Source organism: Sesamum indicum, linkage group LG1 (assembly GCF_026168435.1).
Source record: "Sesamum indicum cultivar Baizhima isolate 11 linkage group LG1, ASM2616843v1, whole genome shotgun sequence".
In the NCBI taxonomy this organism is placed as follows: Eukaryota; Viridiplantae; Streptophyta; class Magnoliopsida; order Lamiales; family Pedaliaceae; genus Sesamum; species Sesamum indicum.
Window position 1 is genome coordinate 17,047,029 of NC_142657.1, and position 27,281 is coordinate 17,074,309.

Genomic DNA, 27,281 nt, shown 5'->3' on the forward strand with positions numbered 1-27,281 from the left:
TTCTACAAACTTAGGGGAGCAATGCAAAATCTTAAAATATCAACAATAGTTTAATATATTTTATTAATAGAGATAGTACACCACCCTCTTATGAAATTTAGTATAATTATACGTAAATTCTATATAATTTAAAAAATTATATTTAATATCAATAATATTTGTTACTGGTTAGGGAGGACAATGGATTCATTTTGAACACCTGATTTTCTTTTCTCTTAATTTTTTTATATATTTTTATACTTATATAAGATATATTTATACATATATAAATAGATATGTGTACTTTATTTATACTTATATACAATACATAAATCTGATATTTTTCATAAATTAAAACAATGATATAAATAATTTATAAACATTTTAATGTTTATACAAGTGACACATATTTATTCGATTAATTTATTGTAAGTCAAACACATCTTATTCAGATTAAATATAATAAAATTTCTTGACTTCATATTAGAAGAATTTGAAATCCGTTCATATTTATTCAAATTTAGAGTAGAAGCATTTGGAACTCTTTGCATATAAATACTATCCAAACAAATTCTGATTTATTATTAGAAATATAAAATTTAATTTCAAATATATTAATTCAATTCAAGCCCTTAAATTATCTGAGTTTGCAAAAAGTAGAAAATTAAGGGGTTAAAGTGAAATAATCTGGAAAGATTAGGACCATTATTGTAATTTGTGATCGGTCGAGAAGAATTAAGAGTTGGAGCACTCTCAGTCGAACGGCAGTTCAGAGAGCGGTTCAAGAGTTCAATAGAGATGTTGGGGTTCGAGGACTGCGGGAAGCTGCTGAGGATGCTTAATGGCGGAGAAGAAAGGACCATTGAGGAGATCGTCGCGGATTTCAACTCCAAATTTCCGCGCTCCGTCCAGTTCTTCGTCTGCTCCGCCCTCGACTTTCTCACAGCAGACCCAAAGGCTAGGGTTTTTTCTTTTGGCTAACGTTTAAACTGTTTGTTGTGTTTTTTGCTTTTTTAGATTGGAATTAAGTTGAGCTCTCTGTTTATTTGATTGCATGAGTTAGGTTTCGGATTCGCCAACATAGTATTCTAGAGTTGGATCAGCAATTGAAACTTCTGATTTGAATGTGAAAAGTTTTTCTACCATTTTGCTCAAGTTTGAACTTATAATTAGTTAACTGAAATTGCATGCTCTATTAGCAAAGTGGATATTGGGTGGATTTAGGTCATTGTAGTTACCTTTACACTTAAATTTTACCCGTTTAATAGGGGTTTCATTTGTGCTTGCTGTGTTTACAAATTGTGTGTGCTGTTTCAACTGCAATCTTGTACAACTTAATGGTGTTTTCACCTTTTCCGTTTGGCATATGATTGGCATTTATTGTCAGCATGTATATCTTATTTCAAGAGCCTAATGCATGGAAATTTCTCAATGTGGCTTTTATCTAAATTTCTCAATTATTTTTGGTGCAGGAAAAGTTTTTATCTCCAATTCAGCGGTTGATTTCGTTTGCAATTCTTCATCAGGCCTATGCATCACAACAGCCTTCTTCGAACCCTTTCATTTCTAAGCTTGTAGATGTAAGCTTAGTGTGTCAATATTTCAGTTTTGGTTGCTAGATGATTTCTTACAGCACTTGAGCTTTTTCATTTTCCTTTTCTGTTAATTGTGGAAGCTGTTTATATAGGACGTATCCAGGTATGCTTTTGGTTTGTGGATATCTACTCACATTGTGGGCTTTTGTCGGGTTGTTTGTTTGCACATTTGCAGGCAGCTTATAATGATGAAGCTGAAAAGTATGAAAGGGCATTTATTCTTCAATTGTTAGGATCTTCCAACTTGTCGAATAGCAGAGAGGTTTTCTTCTCCATTTTTCTGCTGTTGTTTCTGGGTTTGCAATGTTAACCATTTTTTTGCTGGTTGCCTGGTTGGCAAATCTGTGATCTTTTATCTGATTTTGATTTATACAGTTCCTACAGGGATCATACATGGAGCTTTTTTAATGTTTTGGCTAAGCTTGTCTAACAAGGCAAAACTCATGCAATGCTTGAAACATCATAAATTGTTCTGATGACTTATTCCTGGCTTGGAGACCATGGCCTTATGAAGTATGTAGATTTCTTTGATAGGTTTATTCACCCAAGCAATATACTAAAATAAGTGGCCTATTTTTATTCATACATGAGAAGAAAAACCAAATTCCAGCACACTGAAAAATTTAGAATTCTACCATCAAGAATCTTTACTATTTCTGATGGATCAATACTAATCTGTACTGTGGTAGAAGCTTTATTTCCTCAGATGAACTATAGTATTATGCTCATTATGTGTTTACTATCTATAAACGTAATATTATCTTGCACTGTGATAAGTCTTCCACCAACTGTAATCTGAAGCTTACATGCATTTGAGAATGCATCAAATATTCTATTATAGCTGCTTATTTTCTTTACTCAGTTTATGCAAATGATGGTAGCTTTTCTTTCATGCAGCTTCTCAAGCAATCTGCAGTGGATTACATAAAAAATTTCGACCTTTCATCATATGTAAGTTGTACACATATTGCATTTTACAATATGTGCCAATAGTTATTGCTTGCAACTAGCTGTTGCTCCGGTGGATTATCTTGGCAAATATATTTATTGCAAAACTTTTGTGGCCTATTGTTACATGTTCTTGAAGTGATTGTTTTCCATCTCTTTTGAACTCCAGTCCTTTCCACAACGTGAGCATATTCAGCAACAATATTGTGGCAAAGTTCAGCAGGAACCATTTAAATGCGTGTTTAAGGACAACTCTGTGAAAAATGTAGTTCCTGATCCTGATGTTCCCCGTGGATGTAATAGTAATTCGCCTGAGTATGACTCTTGCTAGTTACTTCATGTTATGTTACTTTAATTCTCAATCAACCATTCTTCCCAAACTAGTCTTGTTCATTTATTGACCTGCTATTCTTTTTTCTTGGTACTGGGAGTTGCATTTCAGGTTTGATGCACAACCAGGAGTTACATCTAAAATTGGATCCGGGAATATAGATGAAACTCTAGCTGGGTTATTGTCGTCTCTTTCACTGGAGGGACTAGGTCCGAAATGGACCAGGCCGTTCCCTCCAAGGCTCCCAGTAATGGATGGAGAGGTAACATGTGCAAGCACCCACAATCATGAGCTGACTGAGTACTAGTAGATATCATCATTGACCTAGTGTGAGAAATATATATATTTTAACAAACTTTCTCCTTGTTCGGAACAGCTATTGTGGCTGAACCCCGATATTAACCATGAGCTATTGTGGGACTATGGGATGTGTGCTGATACTAGTAGAGGAGCAGCAGTTAGAGATTTAATTGCAAAGGCGCTGAAGGGTCCACTGGTGCCGATGCAACAAGAGGTACCATGTTCTTCCGGGTCTTTGGATAGTGCAACCTTTTGTTATTAGAACTGTAAACCATTACTTTGAGATGCACAGGATAAACAGAAAGAATTATTCTATTTCGCATATAAAGTTATATTTTTTAATATTCCTTAGTTCTGGAGAATTAAGAACTGGTGATTAGTATATTACTTAACCTTAAAAAGAAATGCAGGTTTTGTCGTTTAAACTGTAAATTCCATTAGCTTATCCGGTACCTAAGCAGATTTGTTTGTGTAAGAAACATCAGACTTTGTTCTATTGGCATAAATGTGGTTGACATGTTTACTTCTTTCAGCAAGTGTTGGTGGAGTTGGCGAATGACCCGAAGCTTGTATATCACTGTGGGCTGACACCTAAAAAGCTTCCAGTATGTCAACTTTTCTGTATATGGTACACTTTAAAAATTGAAGTATGGTTCCTACTTTTTTCTTATCCACCATGATTTTCATTAGGATCTAGTAGAGAACAATCCCATGATTGCAGTTGAAGTTCTGATTAAGTTGGTGAATTCACCTGAAATATCAGAGTAAGATCTCTTCATTTACGTTTAGCTTTTGACTGACATAACTCAGTATAATTTTGACTTTTGAGTTTCAAATGTCTTTTGTAATATTGACTTAATTGCTAATTTCTTTTCCAAACTGCCAGATACTTTACAGTTCTTGTAAATATGGAGATGAGTCTTCATTCCATGGAAGTTGTGAACAGGCTAACAACTACAATTGAACTTCCTACTGAGTTCTTACACACTTACATCTCGAACTGTATAAGTGCTTGTCAGGGCATCAAGGTTCGTATTGTTTTCCTTTTTCCCTTTCCTCTCTAGTTTAACATTAAACTACTTACCTCAGTTTTTCCCATATCTTGGAACCCTCATGATTTTTGTTTACACTTCCTCCTTTCCAGGATAGGTATATGCAGAACAGACTTGTGAGATTGGTCTGTGTTTTTCTGCAAAGTTTGATCCGGAATAAAATAATAAACGGTAAGCAGTTTGTGTGAATCTGATCAGCTTTCTTCGTGTTATAGGAACTGAGTAATGCTCAATACTTGGACAAAACAAAGAAAGCATTATCCTTAAATAATATTTGCAGGGATGACAATTAGATTAAAAAAATTTGTATGTCAATCTGATACATGAAGAAAGCTTCAGTTTTTTATTATTATTATGAAAGAAATGCGATGCTTGAAAAGTAGACAATATAAATTGAAAGATAAACATGTCAGTGGCTTCCTCTTAAACCTGAACAAGACATGGTCGAAAGAATAAGTAGACAGAAAATGAAGCATTTTATTGACTTCTAGGAACGACATCCTACCCTATGATCCCTGCTTGTATCGGTACCATCACTCTGATATTTATGAATGAGGATGCTTTCCAATATGCCGGTTGCTTTTCATGAATAGATCATAGACTGAAATTTTCTGTGTGCATAGTCTCCAAGGATTTGTAAAAGGGTTGTGCTTTTGCAGTTCATGACATCTTTATTGAAGTGCAAGCATTCTGCATTGAGTTCTCCCGGATTAGAGAAGCTGCAGGATTATTTCGTCTTCTTAAAACCTTGGAATAGATGCTTCTCAACTCTCGTCCTCTAGTATCGCTCTGAACATTTGAATGGATTTGTTCATTTGCGTATTTGTCAACAGTGTTATTAGGAGTGAATATAGTGACTAGTTCTTTGCGTATCCTCCAATTCTGTACAAAATACGGTATGGTTAGAAGAACTCTAATGAATCTATGAAGCTGAGTAGACAATTGTTATAGCTTCTTGAAATACAGATAGATTGGAGCTAGGTACTGTTTCTGTGCAAAAGATGAGAAAGATCACTGCTAAACCTGTATTCTGTCAACTACAGTATACAAAAGAAACAAAAGGGTAAAAATTCATTTTGGTCCCTGACTTTTGGATTCAGCTTCAAATTCGTCTCAACTCATTAAATCAGTCCCTCCGAAGAGATTTCAGGAATGATTTTTGGCCGAAAAAAAGTGATTTATTCTTATTTTCCCATAGAAAGTTTTACCTTTTTAATATAAAATTGTTTTAGTCCTGCAGTTTTCAATTCCAAATGCAATTTGATCCCTAGCATGCAAATTTAGAAAAGTATGACAGTTAAGTTGGCAAATTTTCTCATGAAATAGCTGTTGGAACTTGGAAGGCCGCCTCTTTTGTCAATAAAAAGTACTTTTCAACCATATCAAATCATATTAATTAGCAAAAGTAATATCAAATTTTCTCTTAAAAGCTAAATGTACCTGCATATTAAACCAGCAAAATGTTTAACAATTCACTATTAACATAACAAGTTCTTTTAGTTTTTTTTTTTTGTTTCGGTTGAGAATAAGAAGATTTCATTACTAAAAAGTTGACGAAGTGTTTCCACAAACCTGGGAAAAATGCAACAAGCCTCCTACCCAAACAGCAAACATATGAACTATGTTCGATTTTATTTTTAGTTTATTTTGGTGTGTTTTGTGGAGATAGAGATAAAAAATAAAGAATAAGTATATGTTAGAGATAGTGTGTATGTTTGGATATATTTTTGGAGATAATATAAAGTAAGTATGGTATGTTTGATGTTGGTTAGTGGGAGACAAAAAGTATTGTTCCTTGTCAAATTATGTCTCTTTTATATATATTTATATATATATATATTTATGAGTATGTATATAATTTATTTAGTTGCGAGTAAATTAAAATAAATAGTATTTTCTAACCATAATGTTGTTCCAAAACATTAAAAGATTAGTTAAAAATGGGCTAAATATTTCAACCCAAACATGGAAATGTTTTGTGGCCCTCAATCGAAACAAAACACTTTGATGGATTTTATGCCACTTCAAACTCAATTATAAATTTTATTAATTCTTTTGGTCTTGGAGATACACTTAGCTAATCTATATTCTATTATTAAGGGAGAGCACTTTTTTGGTGTTTCTTTCTTTTTTAGTCTGTTATTTTTTGTTTTATTTAATTATTTGAGCAAAAAAAAATTTCTCTCAACCCCCATTTTTCTCTCTCAACTTCCATATTTTTTTTCTCTCTCCACTTTCCTATCTTTTTTCTCCCAGTTTTCTTTAAATAACTATTCACAATCTCTATATTTTTAATATTTTTTTGTTTATTTAACTAAATTATATAATTTAAAAATGTAATAATTATATTTCAATATTTTAAATTAATTACACACAAATTTTGATGTGACACACACTAGTGCAAATTAAATAAAGAAATGAAATGGAGTTTGGTTGTAACTTGTTTTTTTGTACTATTTTGTCCGCTCCATGAACCACCCTTTTTGTTGTCGTCTTCTCTCTCACTCTCAGGCACACATTAACACCAAAATGTTGTAGTCCAAAAGTATTTGTAACAGATTAGAAAATTCCCTGCTAACATTATGAAAATGGACCCTCATCCATCAGCAAAAGTCTCTCATCTTCTTTATTTTGGTATGTTAACAGACTGGCATCATTGTAGCAGAGGAGAAAATGGGAGGAATCGTGACGATTTTTCCTTTTTCTCTTGAGTTTGATCCTCTTCTATTGTGCCCTAATTTTTTTTAATTGATCGGTGAAAGAAGATTTAACGGTGAGTTTTTCTTTTTTTATTATTATTAGTAATGCAAAAATTCCCAAATGGTTGCTGAAAAACTTAAAATGTGTTGAAAATGAGCCTGAACTGAATTGAATCAGTCAGTGTCCAGCATATCAATAACATCGCTATCCACACAACAAAAATAACTCTTTTCATATTTAGAAAGATTTATTTCATTCACAAAACACTGCAACTGTTTTGTATTACATGGATGATGGATCTCAACATTTTCCCCCAACCCACAATTCATTATTTGGTAAATCATAAATGCACTCAAATTACAAGAATAAAAAGCAGAGCAACAACCACAACCACCACATTCTCCTTATTCAATCAACTCCTATGATATTGCAAATGAGTAAATCACTCTTCTATAAAAAGCTATATATCAATTTACCTCTTTATGTTTTTTAAAATACAGTAATTTAATTCTCTATATTTTGAAAATATATAGGGTAAATTGCTATAATTTTTTTCATAAAAGTAATTTACTCATTTTCAATATGGGTAAATTGATGATCTCCCACCACCTCTTCTTGAGTGTCATCATCGCACACTTCAGTCAACTTCTTCAATCTTAGGTCCAGCACCTGCATTCCCTGATCCAGTGTTGCCAAAACCACCGGTTCCCGGCATGTCAGCACCGCCGCCCATCGGCTCGCCTCCAGCAGCCCCCTGATACATCTTCGAAATAATGGGATTGCACAAGTTCTCCAACTCCTTCAACTTATCCTCAAGCTCATCAACTTCAGCCAACTGGTTCTTGTCCAGCCATTCAATTGCCTCGTCGATTGCCTTCTCCATCTTCTCCTTGTCTGATGAGCTCAGCTTTGAGGCGATCTTCTCATCCTTGATCGTGTTTCTCATGTTGTAAGCGTAGTTCTCCAATGCGTTCTTGGCCTCCACCTTCTTCTTAACTGCCTCGTCCTCAGCTTTGTACCGCTCAGCCTCCTGAACCATCCTCTCGATCTCGTCCTTGCTCAGTCGTCCTTTGTCGTTCGTGATTGTGATCTTGTTCTTCACACCTGCCGTCTTGTCCTCAGCCGACACGTTTAGTATTCCGTTTGCATCAATGTCGAAGCACACATTGATTTGCGGCACGCCCCGTGGTGCTGGTGGGATGCCCGTCAGCTCGAATTTTCCGAGAAGGTTGTTGTCCTTAGTCAGAGGCCTCTCCCCTTCATACACCTGAATCAGTACTCCTGGTTGATTGTCGGAGTAAGTTGAGAAGATTTGCTCTTTCTTAGTCGGAATTGTGGTGTTTCTTGGGATCAAAACTGTCATCACACCGCCGGCAGTTTCAATGCCGAGGCTCAGAGGAGTGACATCAAGAAGCAGCAAATCTTGGACCTTTTCATTGCCTTCGCCGCTCAGAATCGCTGCCTGGACGGCGGCTCCGTACGCCACGGCCTCGTCGGGGTTGATGCTCTTGCAGAGCTCCTTACCGTTGAAGAAATCTTGCAACAATTGCTGCACTTTGGGGATTCTAGTTGATCCTCCGACAAGAACCACATCATGGACCTGGCTCTTGTCGATCTTAGCATCCCTCAAACACTTCTCAACTGGCTCCATACATTTTCTGAACAAATCCATGTTCAGCTCCTCGAATCTTGCTCTTGTAATAGTTGCGTAGAAATCGATCCCCTCATACAAGGAATCGATCTCAATTGTTGTCTGGGTTGTGGATGATAAAGTCCTCTTTGCCCTCTCGCAGGCAGTCCTCAGCCGCCGCAGAGCCCTGGCGTTGCCGCTTATGTCCTTCTTGTGCTTCCTCTTGAACTCCGCCGCGAAATGATTCACCAGACGGTTGTCAAAGTCTTCTCCACCCAAATGGGTGTCTCCGGCGGTGGCTTTCACTTCGAAAATCCCTTCTTCGATAGTCAGCAACGAAACATCGAATGTCCCACCACCAAGATCAAAGATCAGCACATTCTTTTCCCCACTCCTGGAGGTCTTCTTGTCCAAACCATAAGCGATTGCAGCAGCAGTGGGTTCATTTATAATTCTCATAACATTGAGCCCAGCAATAGCTCCGGCGTCCTTAGTCGCCTGCCGTTGAGAATCATTGAAGTAAGCCGGCACAGTGATAACCGCGTTCTTGATAGTCTGCCCAAGAAATGCTTCTGCAATTTCCTTCATTTTCGTCAAAACCATGGAAGAAATCTCTTCAGGAGCGAACTGCTTCTCCTCGCCCTTGTACTGGACCTGAATCATGGGCTTATCTCCGGGCCCTGGAATAACTTTAAACGGCCAGAGCTTCATGTCGTTCTGGACAGTCGGATCGGAGAATCGGCGGCCGATGAGACGCTTAGCGTCGAAAACAGTGTTCTGTGGGTTCATCGCCACCTGATTCTTGGCGGCGTCGCCAATCAGCCTCTCGGTGTCGGTGAAGGCGACGTAGGAAGGAGTGGTTCTGTTGCCTTGGTCATTAGGAATGATCTCGACACGGTCGTTCTGCCAGACGCCGACGCAGCTGTACGTCGTGCCGAGATCAATGCCGATAGCCTTGCCTTCCGTCTTCGCCATCAGTAGCAGCAATCAAGAATTCCCCCGAGTTCTTGAATTCAAGAGAATTGTACTCTTCTTGTGAGCTACAAATGCGTGCTTGTGTGTGTGTGTGTGTGATTTTCTCTTAATTGCTTGCTTTGAATCTGGTTTGAAGTGGGAGGGAAATGGGAATATATATATACATGTTTGGCGGGGTTGGGTCGAGGGGGTTCGAGAGAGAACAGGTGGAGCAAGTGAGGAGGAGAAGAAAAAAGACGGATCCAGATGTAATGTGGGAGGACTAGGATTTTCCATGTTCCATTTGAAATATCGATATTGCGGTCGGAGTGTTCTGGAGAACGCGGGAAAAATCGCAAACTCGTGTCCTGTAGGGGAATCGTCATTGAAGCGGGCCTGGAAAGCGCATATGTCCCACGCATTGCCTAAGTTTATGAGTTTGGTTTTATTTGCAGTCGCACTTGCTAAGTCCAACAATGGATTTGGACTCACTTTGAATAATTGTTTTTGAGCATGGTTTGGTTTAATAATTAAATCCAGCTCGAATAAATTTTAAATAAATTAGAGCAGATCGAACTCGATTAGTTTAATATTTTTAAATATATATTATTATTATTATTATTTTTTATAATCGAATCGAACTCGAACTAAATTTAAAACTTTGTCAAATGAAAATTAAGCTCAAACTGATTTTCTAAATTAAGGAATCCAGCTCTACAGGCTTTCACCAATCACAGATTTATTTTGAAAAGGCGCATCGCTAAGAGAAAATGTATTAAAACTATACACTACTCAAACTCCTCTTCTTCAAATAATATGAGACGCTGACTTACATCACTTAGATATAATGGAATTGGGGTATCCTATCCCTTGACATAGGACAAATAATCTAGGTTTAGCTAAATCTATTTCCATACCAGGTCATGTTGAATCAATGAGCCAATCAATTATTCTACTAAACATGGGGCCCATATAAGACAGCCCAATCCCACCTATTGGAATAGAACCCAGGCCCAGACTTGATGTTGGATTATTTGACCCGCTTCAGGGGATGGATGAGTCCAATGGTTGAAAAAGTCATGAATGTCCCACAATTATCCTATGTAGTAAATGGTGCATTAGCATCTTCATATTAAGGGCATTTTAGAAATTGTGCATTATATCCCACATTTTATATGTAGTAATATACATATTTTTATCATCCTCTTAGTATAATCAGGTAAATTATGGATTATTAATCATTATCTAATCCTATTTTACGTTTAATTTTGATTGATTCTATCTCTATTTATTCTATACAACAAAGTAAACGGGATCATACAGGATTTGGTCGGGATGAATTAGGCAATTCGAACCAATCATTTAAAGTAAATATGTCCAAGACGTAGGAGATTGACAAATAAACAAAGGAGATTATGTCGTTATTTCAATTTTATTATAAAGTTTAATCCATAACACATCCAACTTCATTTCTCTTTGTTTTTTTGATAATTTATCACGGCCACAATCAGCAAGCATTAATTACACGGTCATCTAGTACTATTTTCAATGACATTTCAAGTTGGCGAATATCTTAACAGCAGCTTATGATATGCCATTTTTCATAATACATGACTCCATAGAAAATGATCAGCTCAAACAAGAAACTGCAAAGTTTTCTAATATGATAAACTGATAAGCACAAATGTATGTAGATCATCACTTAGTAAAACAGTAACTCTATGTTGCTGGTTCATCTATGGAGAAGTAGCAGAATAATGGGAGATACAGAAAAAATAGACTCAACTTTCTCTCTCATCAAAGTGAGACAAGAAAAGGTCAGTACAGACATGTTCATGAGTCTAGGATGTCTGAAATTAGAGGAAACTGATAGCAATGTGTTAAAGAGAGAGTTAATCTGATTTCATGTGTGTCTGTTACTTAAATGTGTGTAGCACATCAAGCCTTATCTTTTCTTTTACATATGTTTGAGTTATCTACTATTTCACTTTTATATCGAGCATAAAAAACAGCAAGTCGCTTTGGAATACTACATCATGGTAATTCTAAGGTCATATGGTTAGTTTAAGGAAACAGTATGGTATAAAAGTAGCGATCCCAAGAAGCTGATTCGTCTAACATTGTTTTGCCTGATCATCCCTCTTATGTTACTACCATTTTGGCTGCACTCAAAACTATCGATTTCAAGAAAATGCATCTTAGAATGTAATGAAGACAAACATGATGGAATACCAATAGAACGTTCAGGAAATGTGGAACAGACATCAGATGACTGTAGGCAGACTCTACAAGGAATGGTTTGTGGTAAACATCACACAAGATTACTGAAAACAAAATTTCAGTATTGATCAATCAAAGTTGAAGTAGAACAAACTCGCTCAGGGAAGAGTCTTTCCTTGCAGGAGAAGGAAAAATGAAGTTTGGCAAATGAACAGTCTTTGTACCAACTTGAGCAGATGATCGACAGCTCCAACATAAACATTGATTTAAACAGGGAGATGCGCATTGGAAGATCTTGAAATTTTTTGGGTGGATAAACTCATAAGCAAAATGCATGATAAGGATCGTTTTCTTTCCGTTTTTTCCTTAATGACTAGGATGAGACAGAGTACTAAGTAAAATGTCTTGGTATAAATCTGCATTTACTCAAAAGACAAATATAGCATGAATCCCACAACAGCTAATAAATAAATGCAAGGTATCTTCAAGAATAATGGGAGATCCAAAACATTAGACTCAACTTTCTCTCTCATAGAAGTGAGAGAAGAAAAGGGATATATAAACATTTTCGTTAATTGAAGATAACCTGAAATTAGCAGAAAAATGACAGCAATGTGCTGAAAAAGAATCAATCTAATTTCAGTCTGTGTCTACTACATAAATGAGTATCTATAGTAGTGAATTGTACCTAAACAAAAGCAAAAACTAGGCCTATTTCTGAGTACCAAAATTGAGCCAATATCATCGCCGTAATGGTATGCTAGACTCCTGCCGGAATCGTAAAACTAACTGGAAAACATTGGCTACTTTCTGATGAGGCGTGTGACGAAATCTGCTTTGCTTTCTTGTTTGGTTGGTTCAACCCGGCTTTAATATCTTCCTCTTTTAATTCTTTTTCTTCAGAAATAGTAGATACAACCTCATCATCGGCATTGTCTTCATCATCTTCAGACGAATAGTAAAATGAATCCTCATCAGATGCGATGTACCACTCGTCGTCAAATAAGTCGCAACTACATTCATCGTCATCATCCTCAGACACCAGCAAGATAGATTCAATCTCATTCAAATCTTCAATCCCGTCTGGTTCTTCGACTACATCATCATCGTTCAAACCTCCAACAAATGGGTGATTCAACAGCATTTCAGCTGTCAATCTGTACATGGACTTCCTCACAAAACAACGTTTCAGAAAATCCTTGGCCTCCTTTGATATCCCATCCGGAACCTTAGGCAATACGCGCCCTTCCCCAATCTTTCTGAGAATTTCCTCAGCATCCAACTCCTTCTGATCATTATCCCAAGGAGGCTTCCCCGTTAACATCTCAAGCACGACACAGCCAAGTGCCCAAATATCACAAGGAGGCTCCTGCACATTATCCATCACAGCCTCAGGCGACAAGTACATAGGAGTTCCCCCCCAATACGGCTCCAATTTCCTTTTCTTGCTCTGTTTTGCCCTCTTAGCCAACCCGAAATCGCCAATTTTCGCCCTGAACTCAGTAAACCCCTTATTCCTAGCATCAGGCACAAGCAAAATATTATCCGGCTTCAAATCGCAATGAACATAGCCCTTGCCATGAATATGATTCAGACCCCTCAGAATACACCTCGCAAACACCTTGGCCTCAAATTCCGGAAGCCCACCACCGCCGGCTTTCTTGATCCTATCGGCCAAGGTTCCACCAGAACCATACTCCAACAACAAATTATACACCATGGCGCCATTACCACCCATAGTAGTCTCCTCACCGAAACACCTAATTATATCAGAACAACCCTTCACATTGCTTAAAACTTCCCTCTCTTTCTGAATCGAACCCGAAACAGAAACCTCTGCGGATTTCACAGCCATCACAGATGGAAAATAGCTGTATTTTGATCTGGGATTCTTGAGAGTGGCCAAATAAACAAACCCAAAACCCCCTCTTCCAATCATTGAACCCCTAAGCCATGCCACCCCGTCTCCATATTCATTCGCCATTGTTGTTCAACCAACCACAAGACTACAACATACACAAAGTACCTCGGAATTGCAGCAAGCAACAATCACAAAATCACAACTTGAGGTGAGAATTGAATTCTGAGGTAGAAGAACGAGAAGGAAAAAAAACAAAGGGCAGAAGTCACCCAGTTTGATGAGTTTATTTATTATTCCTATCGGGTGTAGGAGAGTTTCTTGAACAGTAAAAAAAAAATTATATTTAGGGTTTACTACAAGAAAGAAGTGGTGGAAGTGGAGGGGTTTGTTTCTTCGCGGTTTCTTTATATGAGACGGGATTGTAAAAGAAAGAATTTGTGAGGCGCGTTTTGTTGAAGGGAAATAATGCAATTGGTGCACAAGAAAAGGAGTTAATATTATAACAGGATTAACTGTCATGTCTTTTTTACGTACGGGCGATGTCTTCCAACGCTGGTCAGACCCTCCAACTCGCTTTTGCTTTTACAAGTCAGAATTACAAGGCTTGTGATGACTATGTATATCTTATATATATATACACACACATGGGGTAAATGTCATAAATAATCTCTAAATTGCTGTCGAAGATTAATTTAGTCTTTTACTTTTATTTACCAATCTTATCATTCTAAAGTTTCCGACATAAAATCATTGAAATTTAATTTTGTTGAGACGAAATGGTCATTTTAAGTTTGAATTTTGCACTTTAATTTTTTGAGGCACTTGTATTAAGTATGATTCAAATTAAGTAAACATTCAATTCAAATTTGAGATTATATTTTATATTAAAGTATATATGTTAATTTGTCATTATGTTTATAAACTACTTTTGGGAAGTATGTAAATTACATAAACTATATATATAGCATTGAATGAACATGACTCGATGTAATTTGTGACAACATTAGAACAATAAATAAAATGTGGTGGCGGTGTTTGGGTAAAGCGAGTAATTAGCAGAAGCATGTGGCGGTGCTATTGTGATTTGGGCCATCAAATCTGAATGGGATCTATTGCACAGTGTGTGTGAGTGAGTGGAGGCGACAAAGAATATATATAGAAATTGGGGTGGGGAGATTAGGGGTGACAACCTGGTTTACATACATCTCTCATTTAATTACAAAACGGAACATGTGACGGACAGTCCCTTTTATCATTCATCAACATGGACGTTTTCAATTTCAAGTCATGAGATGATGCCCTGAAATTGTGTGATCCCTCTTCATCAACATGCTATTGATTTTGGAGTAGCTAGGGAGGGGAAATGTCTTATGTCTACTTAATTATATATGCCTATATTTGGATGCCTCTTTTTATTCTATTTTCTCATATAAGAAATTATTCTCTTTGAAATTCAATTTTAGATAAGTCTATAAATACTTATTTTATCATTATATTTTATTTAAATTTAGAAAATTTTAAGTTTATTGTTTATATCTAAGAATAGTTATTTGTTATTAATTATAGTCATATTAAATTTTAAATTGATTATTAATTAATCATTTTTTGTACTATAAAAATTCAATTATCTATAATTTTTTATTTATTAATTTTTTTTACAAGATAATTCTCCCATACTAACTAGTAATAATATAATAAAATTTGAAATTAACTTTATTTGACAAGTAGGCTTCTAGTTGGGTCATCGTGCTCAACTAAAATGGGCCAACCGGGTCTCTTTGGTCCGCTTAGAGTAAATAATATGGGCTAATGGGCCGGAGCGGAAGCTGCCCAATCTCACACAAACGAGGCCCAGTTCTTTCTTGAGCGAAGGGAAAACAGAGTTCATAATAGGAGGAGAGCACCAAAATACACGAAGAAGGGAAATTTCTCAAATCCCTAAATCGCTGCATACATTTCGAAGATGAATGTAAGTTTGATCATTCTCCGCGTTTTCCTTTCATCTAATCGTAAACCAATTCATTTTTTGACTTTTTTTTTGGGGTTTAAATGATTGCAGTTGGCCGATTCAACTCCAGCTATGAACAGTTTGCTCGGCTCCGAAGCCGATTCTCAAAGAACTCTGTATGCTTTCTGTTTCTGGGAATTTGCTTCATTTACTTGTAAAGATCTGATTATTGAGTGTTCCCGAGGTTTTTATGAAAGTAGGGTTTTAGCTAATCCGATTTTGGATGGTAGAATTACACTAGAAATGAAAGCATATAGCACATACATAGCTTGATTTATATTGATATTTTATTTATACGTAAATTAATGTGAGCAAATTTTCCTTCTTTTTTTTTTTATCATTTATTTGTTTATCTGTGAATAAGTGGATATCGTGGCATTTGTAACTGGGCTGCGTTTTGGTGTAGGTATCCATATGTGACGGGGACCTCAGTGGTCGGCATCAAGTACAAAGATGGCATTCTCTTGGCTGCTGATATGGGAGGTTGGATTCTCAAATATGCATCTTTGTTTGCATTTCAGTGTATAATGTACATTTACCCCTCCGACTTAATAAGTGAGCTGGTTCTTTTGATTCAATTTGATCGGTCCAAGTGTAGGTTGTAAGATATGTCCTAGTTCTCCTACTTGATTTTTGAGCTTTACAGACTTTTAGTATATATTAGAAAAATAATATACAGCAAATCCAGAGTAGAGAGAGTGGACTACTTTCTAATTGAAGTTAAATTTTGACGTGTGAACATTCCTCTCAAATTGTTGTTATCGTATAAATTTTGATATATGAAAAGGAGAGGTATGTGCGCTAGGGTTTTGGATATTAAGCAGTATGCTATGGTTTTTATTTGTGCATGTGTTATCAAATTTTATCCATTTAAGTATTGTTTTCTCCCAAGCTAATAGCATTATCAGGTGAAGAAAACAGGGTTGTTATACAGGCAAGCTAATTCTGATCAAATGCGCTGCTTTAGTAGGAAAAAAGCTTACAGATGCTACATATCAACCACCTCTCCTATTGTGGATGATTTGCTATATAATACTGGAGAAAAAGTAAAACTCTACCGTACTAAAATTATGAAGATGTTGCACCTTCCTTTTGTTTTGCTTTTTGTTCAACCCCTTTTTTTGCAAAGCTCTTCTGTAGTGAATTGACAATATGAACTCCTGGTAAAGTCTATTTTCACGACTTGCCAAGTTTACATTGGTCATATATGTGGAGTACTTTACATTGGTCGTATATGTGGAGTACTTTACATTGGTCATATATGTGGAATACTTTCTTGGTGAAGTTGCAAAGTAGGTGATGTTGATTCATATGGTACCTTTGGTTCTTGAAAATTGGTAAACAAAGTATGAGAAGTGGTGCTCCACTTCATCTCAAATACCTCATAATCCAAGTGATAGTAGCTGTTGCTTGAAAATGATGTTGGTCGAAAATGTTTAGCTTGTATTTATTTGGTGTTATAATTTGTTTTGTAATCATTGGGTATCATGGATATTTATTGATGATGCTTTCTTTGATAGGTTCATACGGTTCCACGCTTCGCTACAAAACTGTGGAGCGATTGAAGCCAGTGGGAAAACATTCTATTATAGGTGCTAGTGGTGAGATCAGTGATTTTCAGGAGATAATGCGTTATCTTGACGAGCTTATGTAAGTATATCTATCTTAACTGAAAATGTTTTCTAAATTGAATCCTGTTCTTGACCCTGTTGTTTTATTTTGGTTTTGCTGCTGATGGTGCTTGTACGAGTTATGGAAAAGTTATGCCTCTTGATTTTGCATGCTCTTTGGATGTAGCTTATATGATAACATGTGGGACGATGGGAACTCCTTGGGTCCTAAAGAAGTGCATAACTATTTAACGAGGGTGATGTACAATCGTCGTAACAAGTTCAACCCCTTATGGAATTCACTTGTACTTGGTGGTGTTAAAAATGGACAGAAGTATCTCGGAACGGTATGTATTATTTTCTAAAATATTTTATTTCGTATGCTATTTAGTTTTGATGTCTAGCTGAGTGTCTTTGTTTCTTTTTTCTTTTTCCTCCTTTTTTTTCCTCCCCCCTTTTGGTGGTCTAATTTCAGGTTAACATGATTGGTGTACATTATGAAGACAACCATGTGGCAACTGGGTTTGGTAATCATCTAGCTCGGCCTATTTTACGTGATGAATGGCATGAAAACTTGACTTTTGAAGAGGGCGTAAAATTACTGGAGAAATGCATGCGTGTGCTTCTTTATCGTGATAGATCAGCTGTTAACAAACTTCAGGTATGGGTTCATCTTTATAATGTAAACTTGGGTTCTCCTTAGTTGGTTTGTTTCACTATTACTATTTTTGAACGCCTCGTTTAAGTTTCTTTGTCTGCTAATGTTTTCTTGAAGTTGAGAGGGCCAAGAAGAGCCATTAAATGTAGGACTTTTTCAAATTGATTTCATGAGTTATCATATCAGTGACGTAGTTTTTTGATTTGGAACCTTATCACAGTTTCACGTATTATTATATCTGGACCTTTATTGCCAGTTGGGGCTGCATGTGGTCTGGTACGAAGTCATACCCTGTTGTTGCTTGTGATGATGCATGTATGCACCTCTTGGGCAAGTCTGCTATTTTTCCTTCTGGTATAAAATGGCAGATGATGTATGGCATACTAGATTTTATTTTGAGTTCAACTAGGTGAATAATCCATTCATTTGCTTGGAGACGCAAAAAGTTGTTAACATGAGATGAGAAAATAGAAAACATATGACATGACACGACTTAAAAAACATAATCAAACTAAAAGGATTGTCGCTTTGGTTCTCAAGGATGGCCAAGGTATAGTTTCATGGAGGTGGTAAATGAACATTGTTCAGATGATGTGACAGTGTTGACATTCAGTTGTTTAACAGTGGAGGTGGTAAATGAACATTGTTCAGATGATGTGACAGTGTTGACAACAGTTGTTTAACAGTGGAGGTGGTAAATGAACATTGTTCAGATGATGTGACAGTGTTGACAACAGTTGTTTAACGGTGGAGGTGGTAAATGAACATTGTTCAGATGATGTGACAGTGTTGACATTCAGTTGTTTAACTGTGGAGGTTTGATTCATAATAATGGGAAAAGAATCTGGATAGGTATTGTATGAATTCTAGAGGTGGGAATGCATAAATTAAACAGAGGGACATGAATTGCAGAAGTTGGTCAATCTTTGGCATGAATCTAAAATATAACTTGTGAATTGTCAGTTGGAAATTAATAAACTCTGGGATGAGGTATGCTCTCTAGACAGAGTGGAGTTTGGATGCATTCACTTCCTCAACTAAACTTAAAAGATGGTAAAAGAATACTAGACTGATGTTAGTTATAGCATTCCTGGCTGCTTATGATATGGTACATCTGAATTTTGAAAACGCCGAACTTCCTTCCACCAGCATATTGACAAATGCTCGACTAAATTTTTTCAATTTCAGTTGTTACCTTGCTTTTCACTATGCCCCTACAACCACCCTTTACTTTGTACTAATAACGGATCTTAATTTCCAGATTGCAAAAATCACAGAGGCAGGTGTCACAATTTCGCAACCCTACTCATTGAAAACTTTCTGGGACTTCTCTGCATTCAAGAATCCCACCGTAGGTGCGGAAGGTTCATGGTAGTTCTATCACTTGGAAATTTTACTATGCCAAAACTTCTCAGCATTGTGTAAGATCTTGACCTGAAACATGCTAGATCTGTATTTCTGTTTGACTGTGGCACTTAGTGGTGTTGTGCATTGTAAACCTTCTTGATTTTTTGCCATATCTTTTGAAAAAAATTGGAAAAATGTGTAAACTATGGTTTCACGTGTATGGTTTAGCTGGAAAGTGGTTGATTTATGGGGTTGTGAAAATTGCAGCTAAAGGAAAGCACGGCTTATTATTATAATCATTGAAAATTAAAATAGACCGAATTTCTAGCATAGTTGTATCATGTGCATTTTGTTTACGATGAAAATCTAGTTCCAATCAAATTCAGACGAATTAAATAAAATTATATGACGAGTTGCATTTTCTTTTTTATAGTTGATATGTAATCTACCAAGGACGGGAACTATCTATATCATTATAAAAAAAAATCCTTTAATCATACCAACTTTAGATTGTCCTAATTTGTCCTTCCTTTCATTTCTTCTCTTTAAGAATCTTTTGTCAGATTAGTAATTTCAATATTTTCTAATAGTTTTCTAATTATTTTTTTAACTACTTATTACCCTAATTTTTCTCACTTTACTTTCCATATTTATTATAATTTATTTTTTTATATAATTTTTTTTTTCTTATCATCTCACACCAAAGTTTTTTTATATGCTCGTGAAAACTGCGTGCCATGATAATCAGTATAATAAAACAAATGATGTTTACATAATTTATTAAGGTTTAACACTTTAGAGTAATTAATTTTGGTTAACAATATGTAGATTGATTAAAGTGTCTTTAGATATATTTATTATTTTATAAGTTATCTTATTAGTTAATTAACTTCGTTATTTTTTTTTATTTATACATGTTTAAAATTTATTTACTTTATCGGTTTAATTATTTAAATATTTTATGTTTCTTCTCTTTTATTTAATTAAATAATTATATTAAAATGAAAATTATGCATAAACATGAGCGCTAGTATTTAATTCAGGGATATTCTTAACTTTTGTTTTTGTCTAATAAATAGATTTGTCCATTCATCAATTTACAGAATTTATTGATATTAATAAAAAAAAATTAAACAAAATTTTATATTTGTACTCGATTAACTTTATACTGATTTATTACAGATCACTATCATTATAAGGGTGAATATTTACTTAATATGTATTAGCACGTGTGAGAATGTATAAAAGTAGTTTGATCGAAAAATTTATTTAACCTGCAATAACTTAATAATAAGTCAATTGTAGGTAAATATGAATTTTCATTCAATTTTTTTTGTTAATATCAATAAATTTTCATGAATTTTGATTAATTGAGAAACTTATTTGTTGAACGAAAATAATAATTAAAAGTATTAAATATAATATTTTAAAAGATTTATGAATATATGATTGAAATACTTGGAGTTACATATTGTTTTTGAGTGGTGATTTGCAAAGTGCAAAAGCTTAGTCAAAGCCAAGTGGGATTCCGACAGCATACATCCTCTGACTCACTACCTAATGCCTAATAAATAAATCACATGACAGCTGAAGATGTTGCCAAATAAAATTTTCCATTCTTTGATGTAGTCTTCGTAACAAAACAAGGGGTGTTTGTAAAAATTTTAAATTACATATTTTCAAATTGTCATTTAAATAAAATAGATGTGTTTGAAAATACAATATATGCTTATTTTTCTTTTAAGTTTACTGTAACAAGGTGAGAAGGTTCTTATCGAGGCTTAAGCCATTTTTGCAAATTAGTTTTTTTTTAATAATCTTTGTCTTAATTCATTTTTGCATATTCCGAATATGCCCTCCTATAATGAAATCAAATAAATTAATAATATACCAATTCTTTTATTAAATATTTTCACATAAGTTTTTTTCTATTTATAACTGTTATTTTTATATACTCACAGTTTTTACATTTTAATTTTTTTACCTTTCTAAAATCACACTTTTCAATAAGTATATTTTTTTACCACACACTCAAATAGTTGATCTTCGCGTGCTATAATTAGATGAAAAGTTTAGAAAACAATTTAATTTAATAAAATCATTCAAAATTTTCCTTTCTCCAACATGATCTTTATATTTTCAACTTTTAATACAATATTTTGAACTAATATTAAGAAACCTCTAAATAAAAAAACAAACAACTAATCTTTTTAAGATTAATTTATTAGGCACGCACATTAGCATTAAACAATTAACGAACTAACGATCATAACTCACTAGTTTCAATATACATATTTTCCAAGCTGTTCAACACATTCTCTTCTTCCCTTCACTAATAATCATTCAACTACACTTTCAACAATTCTAATTCACATTCAATTTAATCAGCTTATCTCAACTAACTATGTAATACTACTTATAATATATTTATTATTTAATTAGTGTATAGTTTAAGGGAAACAATCAATCACATTGATAAAAGTTAATTACACTTATTACATGATCAATTTAGTTCGATCAAGTTTAATTTGGACAAAAATTTTCTCTTCTCCAATTGACATGAAACAAATATAACATATTATCACAACACTTATTCTTAATTTAATGTGTTAAGAAAACATAACATATATATGGATCACTTGAACAAATTAACATTAGGAGCAGTACGTACACACAAATACCTTAATTACCCCACATAAAAATACTCGCACACAATATTGCAACCTAACATACCAATACAAAGCTGCTAGTAGAAAAGGAGATTAAATTAAGCTGCTAGCTAGAAGCAAGTTTTAAGCTAGCAGATTAATTCAGGATTTGATTAATTACGATGACTTCAGAGGCTGTTCCTGGTGAGTGCATCTGAATATATGCAACCGGACGGGATCCCGGCGGCGGCCTCGGGGGCGGCGGCGGCGGCCTCGACGGTCTCCCAACCGGTCCCATGTTCTTGTGATGATCGCAAATTTTCACCAACATGCTATTCGTTATAGCAATAAGCCACTTGCACAGGTTTTCTCGTACTGAAGTTGGACGGCTGCCCGTAAACAGTTTAAGCTCAGTACTGCCTGCACTGGTCTTTCTCATATACTCATCGTCTGCACAAATTAAGACCAAATTATCACTAACATATATATATATAGAGAGAGAGAGAGGGAGAGAGAGAGCTGACCTGGCAAATTTCTGGCATGAATTGTAGCAACAGAGAAAAGTGTAAGAAGTATGAACACCCTGAGCATGACGATGGTAGACAAACTCCGGACGAGTTGGGTTTGAGGTTGCCAGTGAAGGTGTCAGCCCTTCACTTATATATAGACGCCAAAACTCTTGTTCATATTGTATTAATCCATCACGTAGCAAATATAATATACTTATTATGTGATTAGTTCAAGTTTTATTATAAAAAAATTGAGTTTTCGTACACTATAAATGACTATAACTTAAAAATCGTGGTAAAGCAATATTATTAACTATGATTAAACAAAATCAAAATAAAAACTTAATTAAATTTTTACCATGATTAATTAATATTAGCCAAAAAAATTTTGGCCATAGCCAAAACATTCGTCATGGTTTTGGCTACACTTATAGAAACAATGGCAAATGACCCTTGTGAAGTGGTAATTGATTTGTATTTAATACAATTTTTTTCTTTTAACTATAATAATTAATCATTTGATAAAAATATAATTTTTTGAGTGCGAACTAGATTTAAGGTAGAGTTATATATATAGGTGAAGTGTTTTAATAAATGTGTAATTGTTAAATAAATAGTGGAAGATGGAGGGTAGGTGAAGAAGGAACAAAACGGTGGAACATAAACAATATTAATTAATTATGGTATTTTTATTTCAACTTTCTATATATACTTTAATTTGGTCCATGATCTCCACCTCCAACAATTTGTCAACTATGCGCTAAATTTAATTGGTATTTTCTACATGCAACAAATATATATATATTAAGTCATATGCATGACAATAATTTTATTTTTCTTTTGTTATATGTTTTATTTATTTATTAGTTATAATATGGGCGTGGACTTGTACAAATTTGGGGTTTCCTCTCATTCAAAATGGAAGGAACAGTGTGATACAATGGACGGAAATTGAGCAAAAGACAAGATGAACAGTCCAATGTTGACAAACTTGTCTTTTACGTGTAAACATTTATGTATGAAATATGTTTGTACAATTTTCACCTACACATGATGACTGTTTCCTCCATACATATTACATAATTCAACCATCCACATTTGTAGAATTACTTGGGACTAATTTATAATTATATTCATTCTTCAAAGTTTTTTAATATATACCATAAAGTTTTAGTAGTCCAATATTATTAATAAAATATTTAGTGACTGAAGCATGCTTCATATATATGGACGATTTAAAATTTCCATTATATTAATTTGTTTATTAAATGAAATAGAAAAATATTAACATAAATAGCTGATCAGATTTTATTTACACGTACATAGGTATTTATGGCAAAAAGAAATATAAGTAAGGGCATATGAGTCAATTCATATTTTGTTTACCAAAAGTAGTTTATATAGCATAAATACTACTCTATGCTTGTGGTTTCCATTATTTGCTCGTTAGAAGAAATATGGCTTTTCATTGTATATGGTTTAAAGTAAGAAATTATGGTGGATAATAATTACTCACGACTGTGCAATGGATATTAGTCGTTGTTTTTACAAGTGAGGTCAAAATATTTACTATAGTTCAAAATTCTGATAAAAATTTTGATCATTGGTAAAACCTTAACGAATATTAATAACTGTAATCAAAACTTAAATTTTCATTAACCCTTTCTAAATGCCAGTTGGCATATACCATTAATTTGACAGGTGTACATTTTGACGTTGAGAAGCTTAATCTAAAACTCCATCTAACTTAAATATCATTGGATTTCCTAATATATATATATACATATATATATATATATATATACCCGAGTTTATATTATTTAGAATAAAGAGCTTTGACTTAAGTCAACATGTCCTAAAATAGGATAAATTTCAGACCGGCTCAGAAGCTGATGAAACTTGCCTAAAGATATCCCAACATACTAGCAATAATGTGGCCAACTATTAGACCTAAATCAAATCTACAACGAATATGAAAGTTAGATAAATTAAGTTTCTTGATAAAGGAAAATATTTAGAAAAACACTCAAACAACGGTCTGAATGATAGAATTTCACAATGAACGATGACCCTTCATAACAATAATGATTAAAGTTAGGTTCTCCTTAAAAAGACAATTGCGTACATAGAAGTTAGGGGTCACCACTAGAGTCGATAATACCATATTGAATAAAGAAATAACTCTGAGTGTCGGTAGTGCGAAATTTACGCACATGTGAATTAAAAAGAGATATATTGATCAATTAAAAGAGGGGCCTATATATTGATATTTCATGATGAAATTCGTACCATGATTCATCTTTCATTAAAACAAATGTATGAAATTCGTACGATGATTCATCTTTCATTAAAACAAATGTACTACATTTGAAAATGAAGTCATTTTGAATCAACACATGTAGCATATATACATAAATTAAATATGTATATGGCAAAATGTTGAAAAAACAATTAATGTTAAAATATTCGAGTTGAAGTTATCATTTTCAAATCAGTGAAGAGATATATATAGAGTAAAAATTATTTTAGCACCCGAGTTTTAGTGTTATTGTTAAATTGATATATAAATTTTTGCAAGTGATATAATTGATGTCTGAATTTTTTCATAAATATTAAATTGATACATGACTTTTTATAAACGCCCCTATTGGTACTTGAGTTTTTACACAAAAGTTAAATAGATGCATATCTCTACTTAGAATAATTTTTAATGATAAAATTACCCTTTTAATCTAACTTATTTTTTTTTATATATATATCTAATCTATTTATAGAACAACATAGTACTAAGATTAAATAAAATATACTATTATAATAATTTAAATGATAACAATGACTTAATAGTAAATTAGTTTAGTATATAAAAATATTTATTCAATAAAAATTAATATTTAATAGATTGGGTAGGAAGTGGTGCTTTTAAAAATAAAAGTTAAAGGCATTTTAAGCAAAAAGTAAGTTTTTTGAATTTAATTTCTGAATATTATAATTTAAGAAAATAAATATATTAAGACAAATAAAATATAAAAAAAAATTTACCAGTTTTTTTCCTAAGTTCTAATTTTTATAAATTAAATATAAAATGTCATCTCCTATATCTGTTCTTTTTATTTTTTTAATAACTATCTACCTTATCCAGATGATTTTATTTTTATTTATTGTTTTAAATTATGAACTTTTATATTTCTCAATCTAATTATTTATTATTGTGTATTTTTTTATAATAATAAAATTATATTATGATAGAAGTATGTGCATTTAGTGCATATATGTATAATAGATCGTTGATGCGAATAGAATATGTATAGAATACATTGCAGTATAAAATCAAATTATATATTCTATCAACCGATTTATCATACCAATTATTCAAAAATATTGGTATCAATGTAAAGTTTTTTATGATAATATTTAGTGTGCAGTTCAGGAGTTAATTACAATTTTCATCCTATAAATATAGGGAGATAACATTTTCAGTCCACTTGAAATTTATTTTGGTCCACAATAAGAATATTTGCTGTCAAACATTGCCAACTTCATCGGAAAATGTCCCCAGTTTACAGCTGTCATCTGACATGCATGTGAGATTTTTGGTGACAAATGTCCTGAATGTGTCATTTTTTTAAATTATTATTTTTTATCGTCAAAATGAATATCAATTGGACCAAAAATGTCAAATCCCTTATATTTACAGGACGAGCAATTATAACTTTTTTCTATAGTTTTGTATCGCACTTATCGTTTCCATATGTTAGTCTAGAGAGGACTTCTTTTTTTTTTTTTTTAGATAGAAGTAGTAATTATATTATTAGATTTATATTTTGATAAATTAAACAAATGAACAATACCTCAATTCAATCAATATATCAATATAATTAAAAATTATCATATAATAAATTACAATAAATTTATATAAATATGAGACTAACACCTACACATTCAATGTAACTCGAATCTATAATTTTAAACTAAATGATGAGACCACAATCTTAACGATTAGGCCTAGAGATCATTGATCTTACAGAGAACTTCTGAGTAAATCTTTTTGAGTTTTGACTGTCTTGTAGTAAGATACCTCAACTAAAAATCGGACCTATTGATATTTCATGAATCATATATACTTTTATGATCAGTCATATCTCACTGGACCAAGTGCATTTAATGTGAAAGGCATGTCTCGTTTTCTAACAACACGTGATGTATCCGTGTATTAATGGAACTTATAATATTGACATTTCAAGTTAGGCGCATCTTGTGAAATTTAGTATAATTATAATTATTTTTTTATTTTGTTAAAAAATTATAAATATTTTCTGATTTTAACGTTCGTCTAACAACAAAATCATTACTTTATACTCCGTTAGATTTTTACCTAATATTTGTGGTGAATTGACCAATATACCATTTTAGTTTATAAATTATATTTTTATCTATACTTTATGATTTTTTAAAATATTTTTCTCAACTAATATTCCCTATTTATTGTTTATTTTACCCACCCCAATTTTTCTCTTTTTACATTCTTCAAATATATTTTTTTTATTTTTTAAAAAATTTCAGTAAGGGTAAAATAGTAATGTCCACTTTACTGTCACGTGCTATATAATTATTTTTCATATAAGAAAGTGTTTATAATTTTTTAAATAATAATAAAGTATTTATAATTACACTAAATCTCAAAAAAAGTAGTCGCAGTTTATAGTTTACCCATTAATTAGAAAATTTTAGTAATTTTATCGTGATCATATAATAAAGTATGTGCTAAAAATATTTAAGCTCTTAATTTATGCATAAAAGATTATGATATGAGTGCATGTACAAGATATGTATCATATAGATCAATTCTACAAAATATTTAATACCATTATTAAATTTTCAATAATAATATTCCAGTATGTGCGTCCTCCAATATTATTAACAATTGATATATA

At 33.4% G+C, this 27,281-nt stretch overlaps 4 protein-coding genes across 4 annotated transcripts; 2 read left to right on the forward strand and 2 right to left on the reverse strand.

Moving 5' to 3' along the window:
* The first annotated feature begins 729 nt into the window (after positions 1–729).
* Positions 730–5,155, forward strand: LOC105165259 (CCR4-NOT transcription complex subunit). Its single transcript, XM_088886293.1, has 12 exons — positions 730–942; positions 1,458–1,559; positions 1,750–1,836; positions 2,472–2,525; positions 2,692–2,837; positions 2,965–3,115; positions 3,230–3,367; positions 3,687–3,758; positions 3,844–3,917; positions 4,040–4,181; positions 4,298–4,376; positions 4,865–5,155. Exons 1-12 carry the CDS (start codon positions 778–780, stop codon positions 4,960–4,962), a joined length of 1,308 nt encoding a protein of 435 aa, XP_088742419.1. The 5' UTR covers positions 730–777; the 3' UTR covers positions 4,963–5,155.
* A 1,957-nt stretch (positions 5,156–7,112) lies between these two features.
* LOC105165268 (heat shock 70 kDa protein) lies at positions 7,113–9,930 on the reverse strand. The gene has a single exon (XM_011084228.3). It carries the CDS (start codon positions 9,508–9,510, stop codon positions 7,543–7,545), a length of 1,968 nt encoding a protein of 655 aa, XP_011082530.1. The 5' UTR covers positions 9,511–9,930; the 3' UTR covers positions 7,113–7,542.
* A 2,322-nt stretch (positions 9,931–12,252) lies between these two features.
* LOC105165275 (mitogen-activated protein kinase kinase kinase 20) lies at positions 12,253–14,000 on the reverse strand. Its single transcript, XM_011084240.3, has one exon. The coding sequence runs from the start codon at positions 13,691–13,693 to the stop codon at positions 12,470–12,472; it is 1,224 nt and encodes a 407-aa protein (XP_011082542.1). The 5' UTR covers positions 13,694–14,000; the 3' UTR covers positions 12,253–12,469.
* A 1,404-nt stretch (positions 14,001–15,404) lies between these two features.
* Positions 15,405–19,440, forward strand: LOC105165285 (proteasome subunit beta type-4). Its single transcript, XM_011084252.3, has 7 exons — positions 15,405–15,539; positions 15,630–15,694; positions 15,985–16,061; positions 17,099–17,228; positions 17,376–17,535; positions 17,664–17,849; positions 19,108–19,440. Exons 1-7 carry the CDS (start codon positions 15,534–15,536, stop codon positions 19,219–19,221), a joined length of 738 nt encoding a protein of 245 aa, XP_011082554.1. The 5' UTR covers positions 15,405–15,533; the 3' UTR covers positions 19,222–19,440.
* Positions 19,441–27,281: the final 7,841 nt, after the last annotated feature.

Excerpts from the sequence above, each read along its gene's own strand:
- LOC105165268 (XM_011084228.3), bottom strand. The coding sequence starts at position 9,510 with ATGGCGAAGACGGAAGGCAAGGCTATCGGCATTGATCTCGGCACGACG.
- LOC105165285 (XM_011084252.3), top strand. Across the intron at positions 16,062-17,098 it reads CTTGGCTGCTGATATGGGAG|GTTCATACGGTTCCACGCTT; the intron begins GTTGGATTCTCA and ends TTTCTTTGATAG. Across the intron at positions 17,850-19,107 it reads CAGCTGTTAACAAACTTCAG|ATTGCAAAAATCACAGAGGC; the intron begins GTATGGGTTCAT and ends CTTAATTTCCAG.
- LOC105165259 (XM_088886293.1), top strand. The coding sequence starts at position 778 with ATGTTGGGGTTCGAGGACTGCGGGAAGCTGCTGAGGATGCTTAATGGC. Across the intron at positions 3,116-3,229 it reads TCCCAGTAATGGATGGAGAG|CTATTGTGGCTGAACCCCGA; the intron begins GTAACATGTGCA and ends TGTTCGGAACAG. Across the intron at positions 4,182-4,297 it reads GTGCTTGTCAGGGCATCAAG|GATAGGTATATGCAGAACAG; the intron begins GTTCGTATTGTT and ends CCTCCTTTCCAG.
- LOC105165275 (XM_011084240.3), bottom strand. The coding sequence starts at position 13,693 with ATGGCGAATGAATATGGAGACGGGGTGGCATGGCTTAGGGGTTCAATG.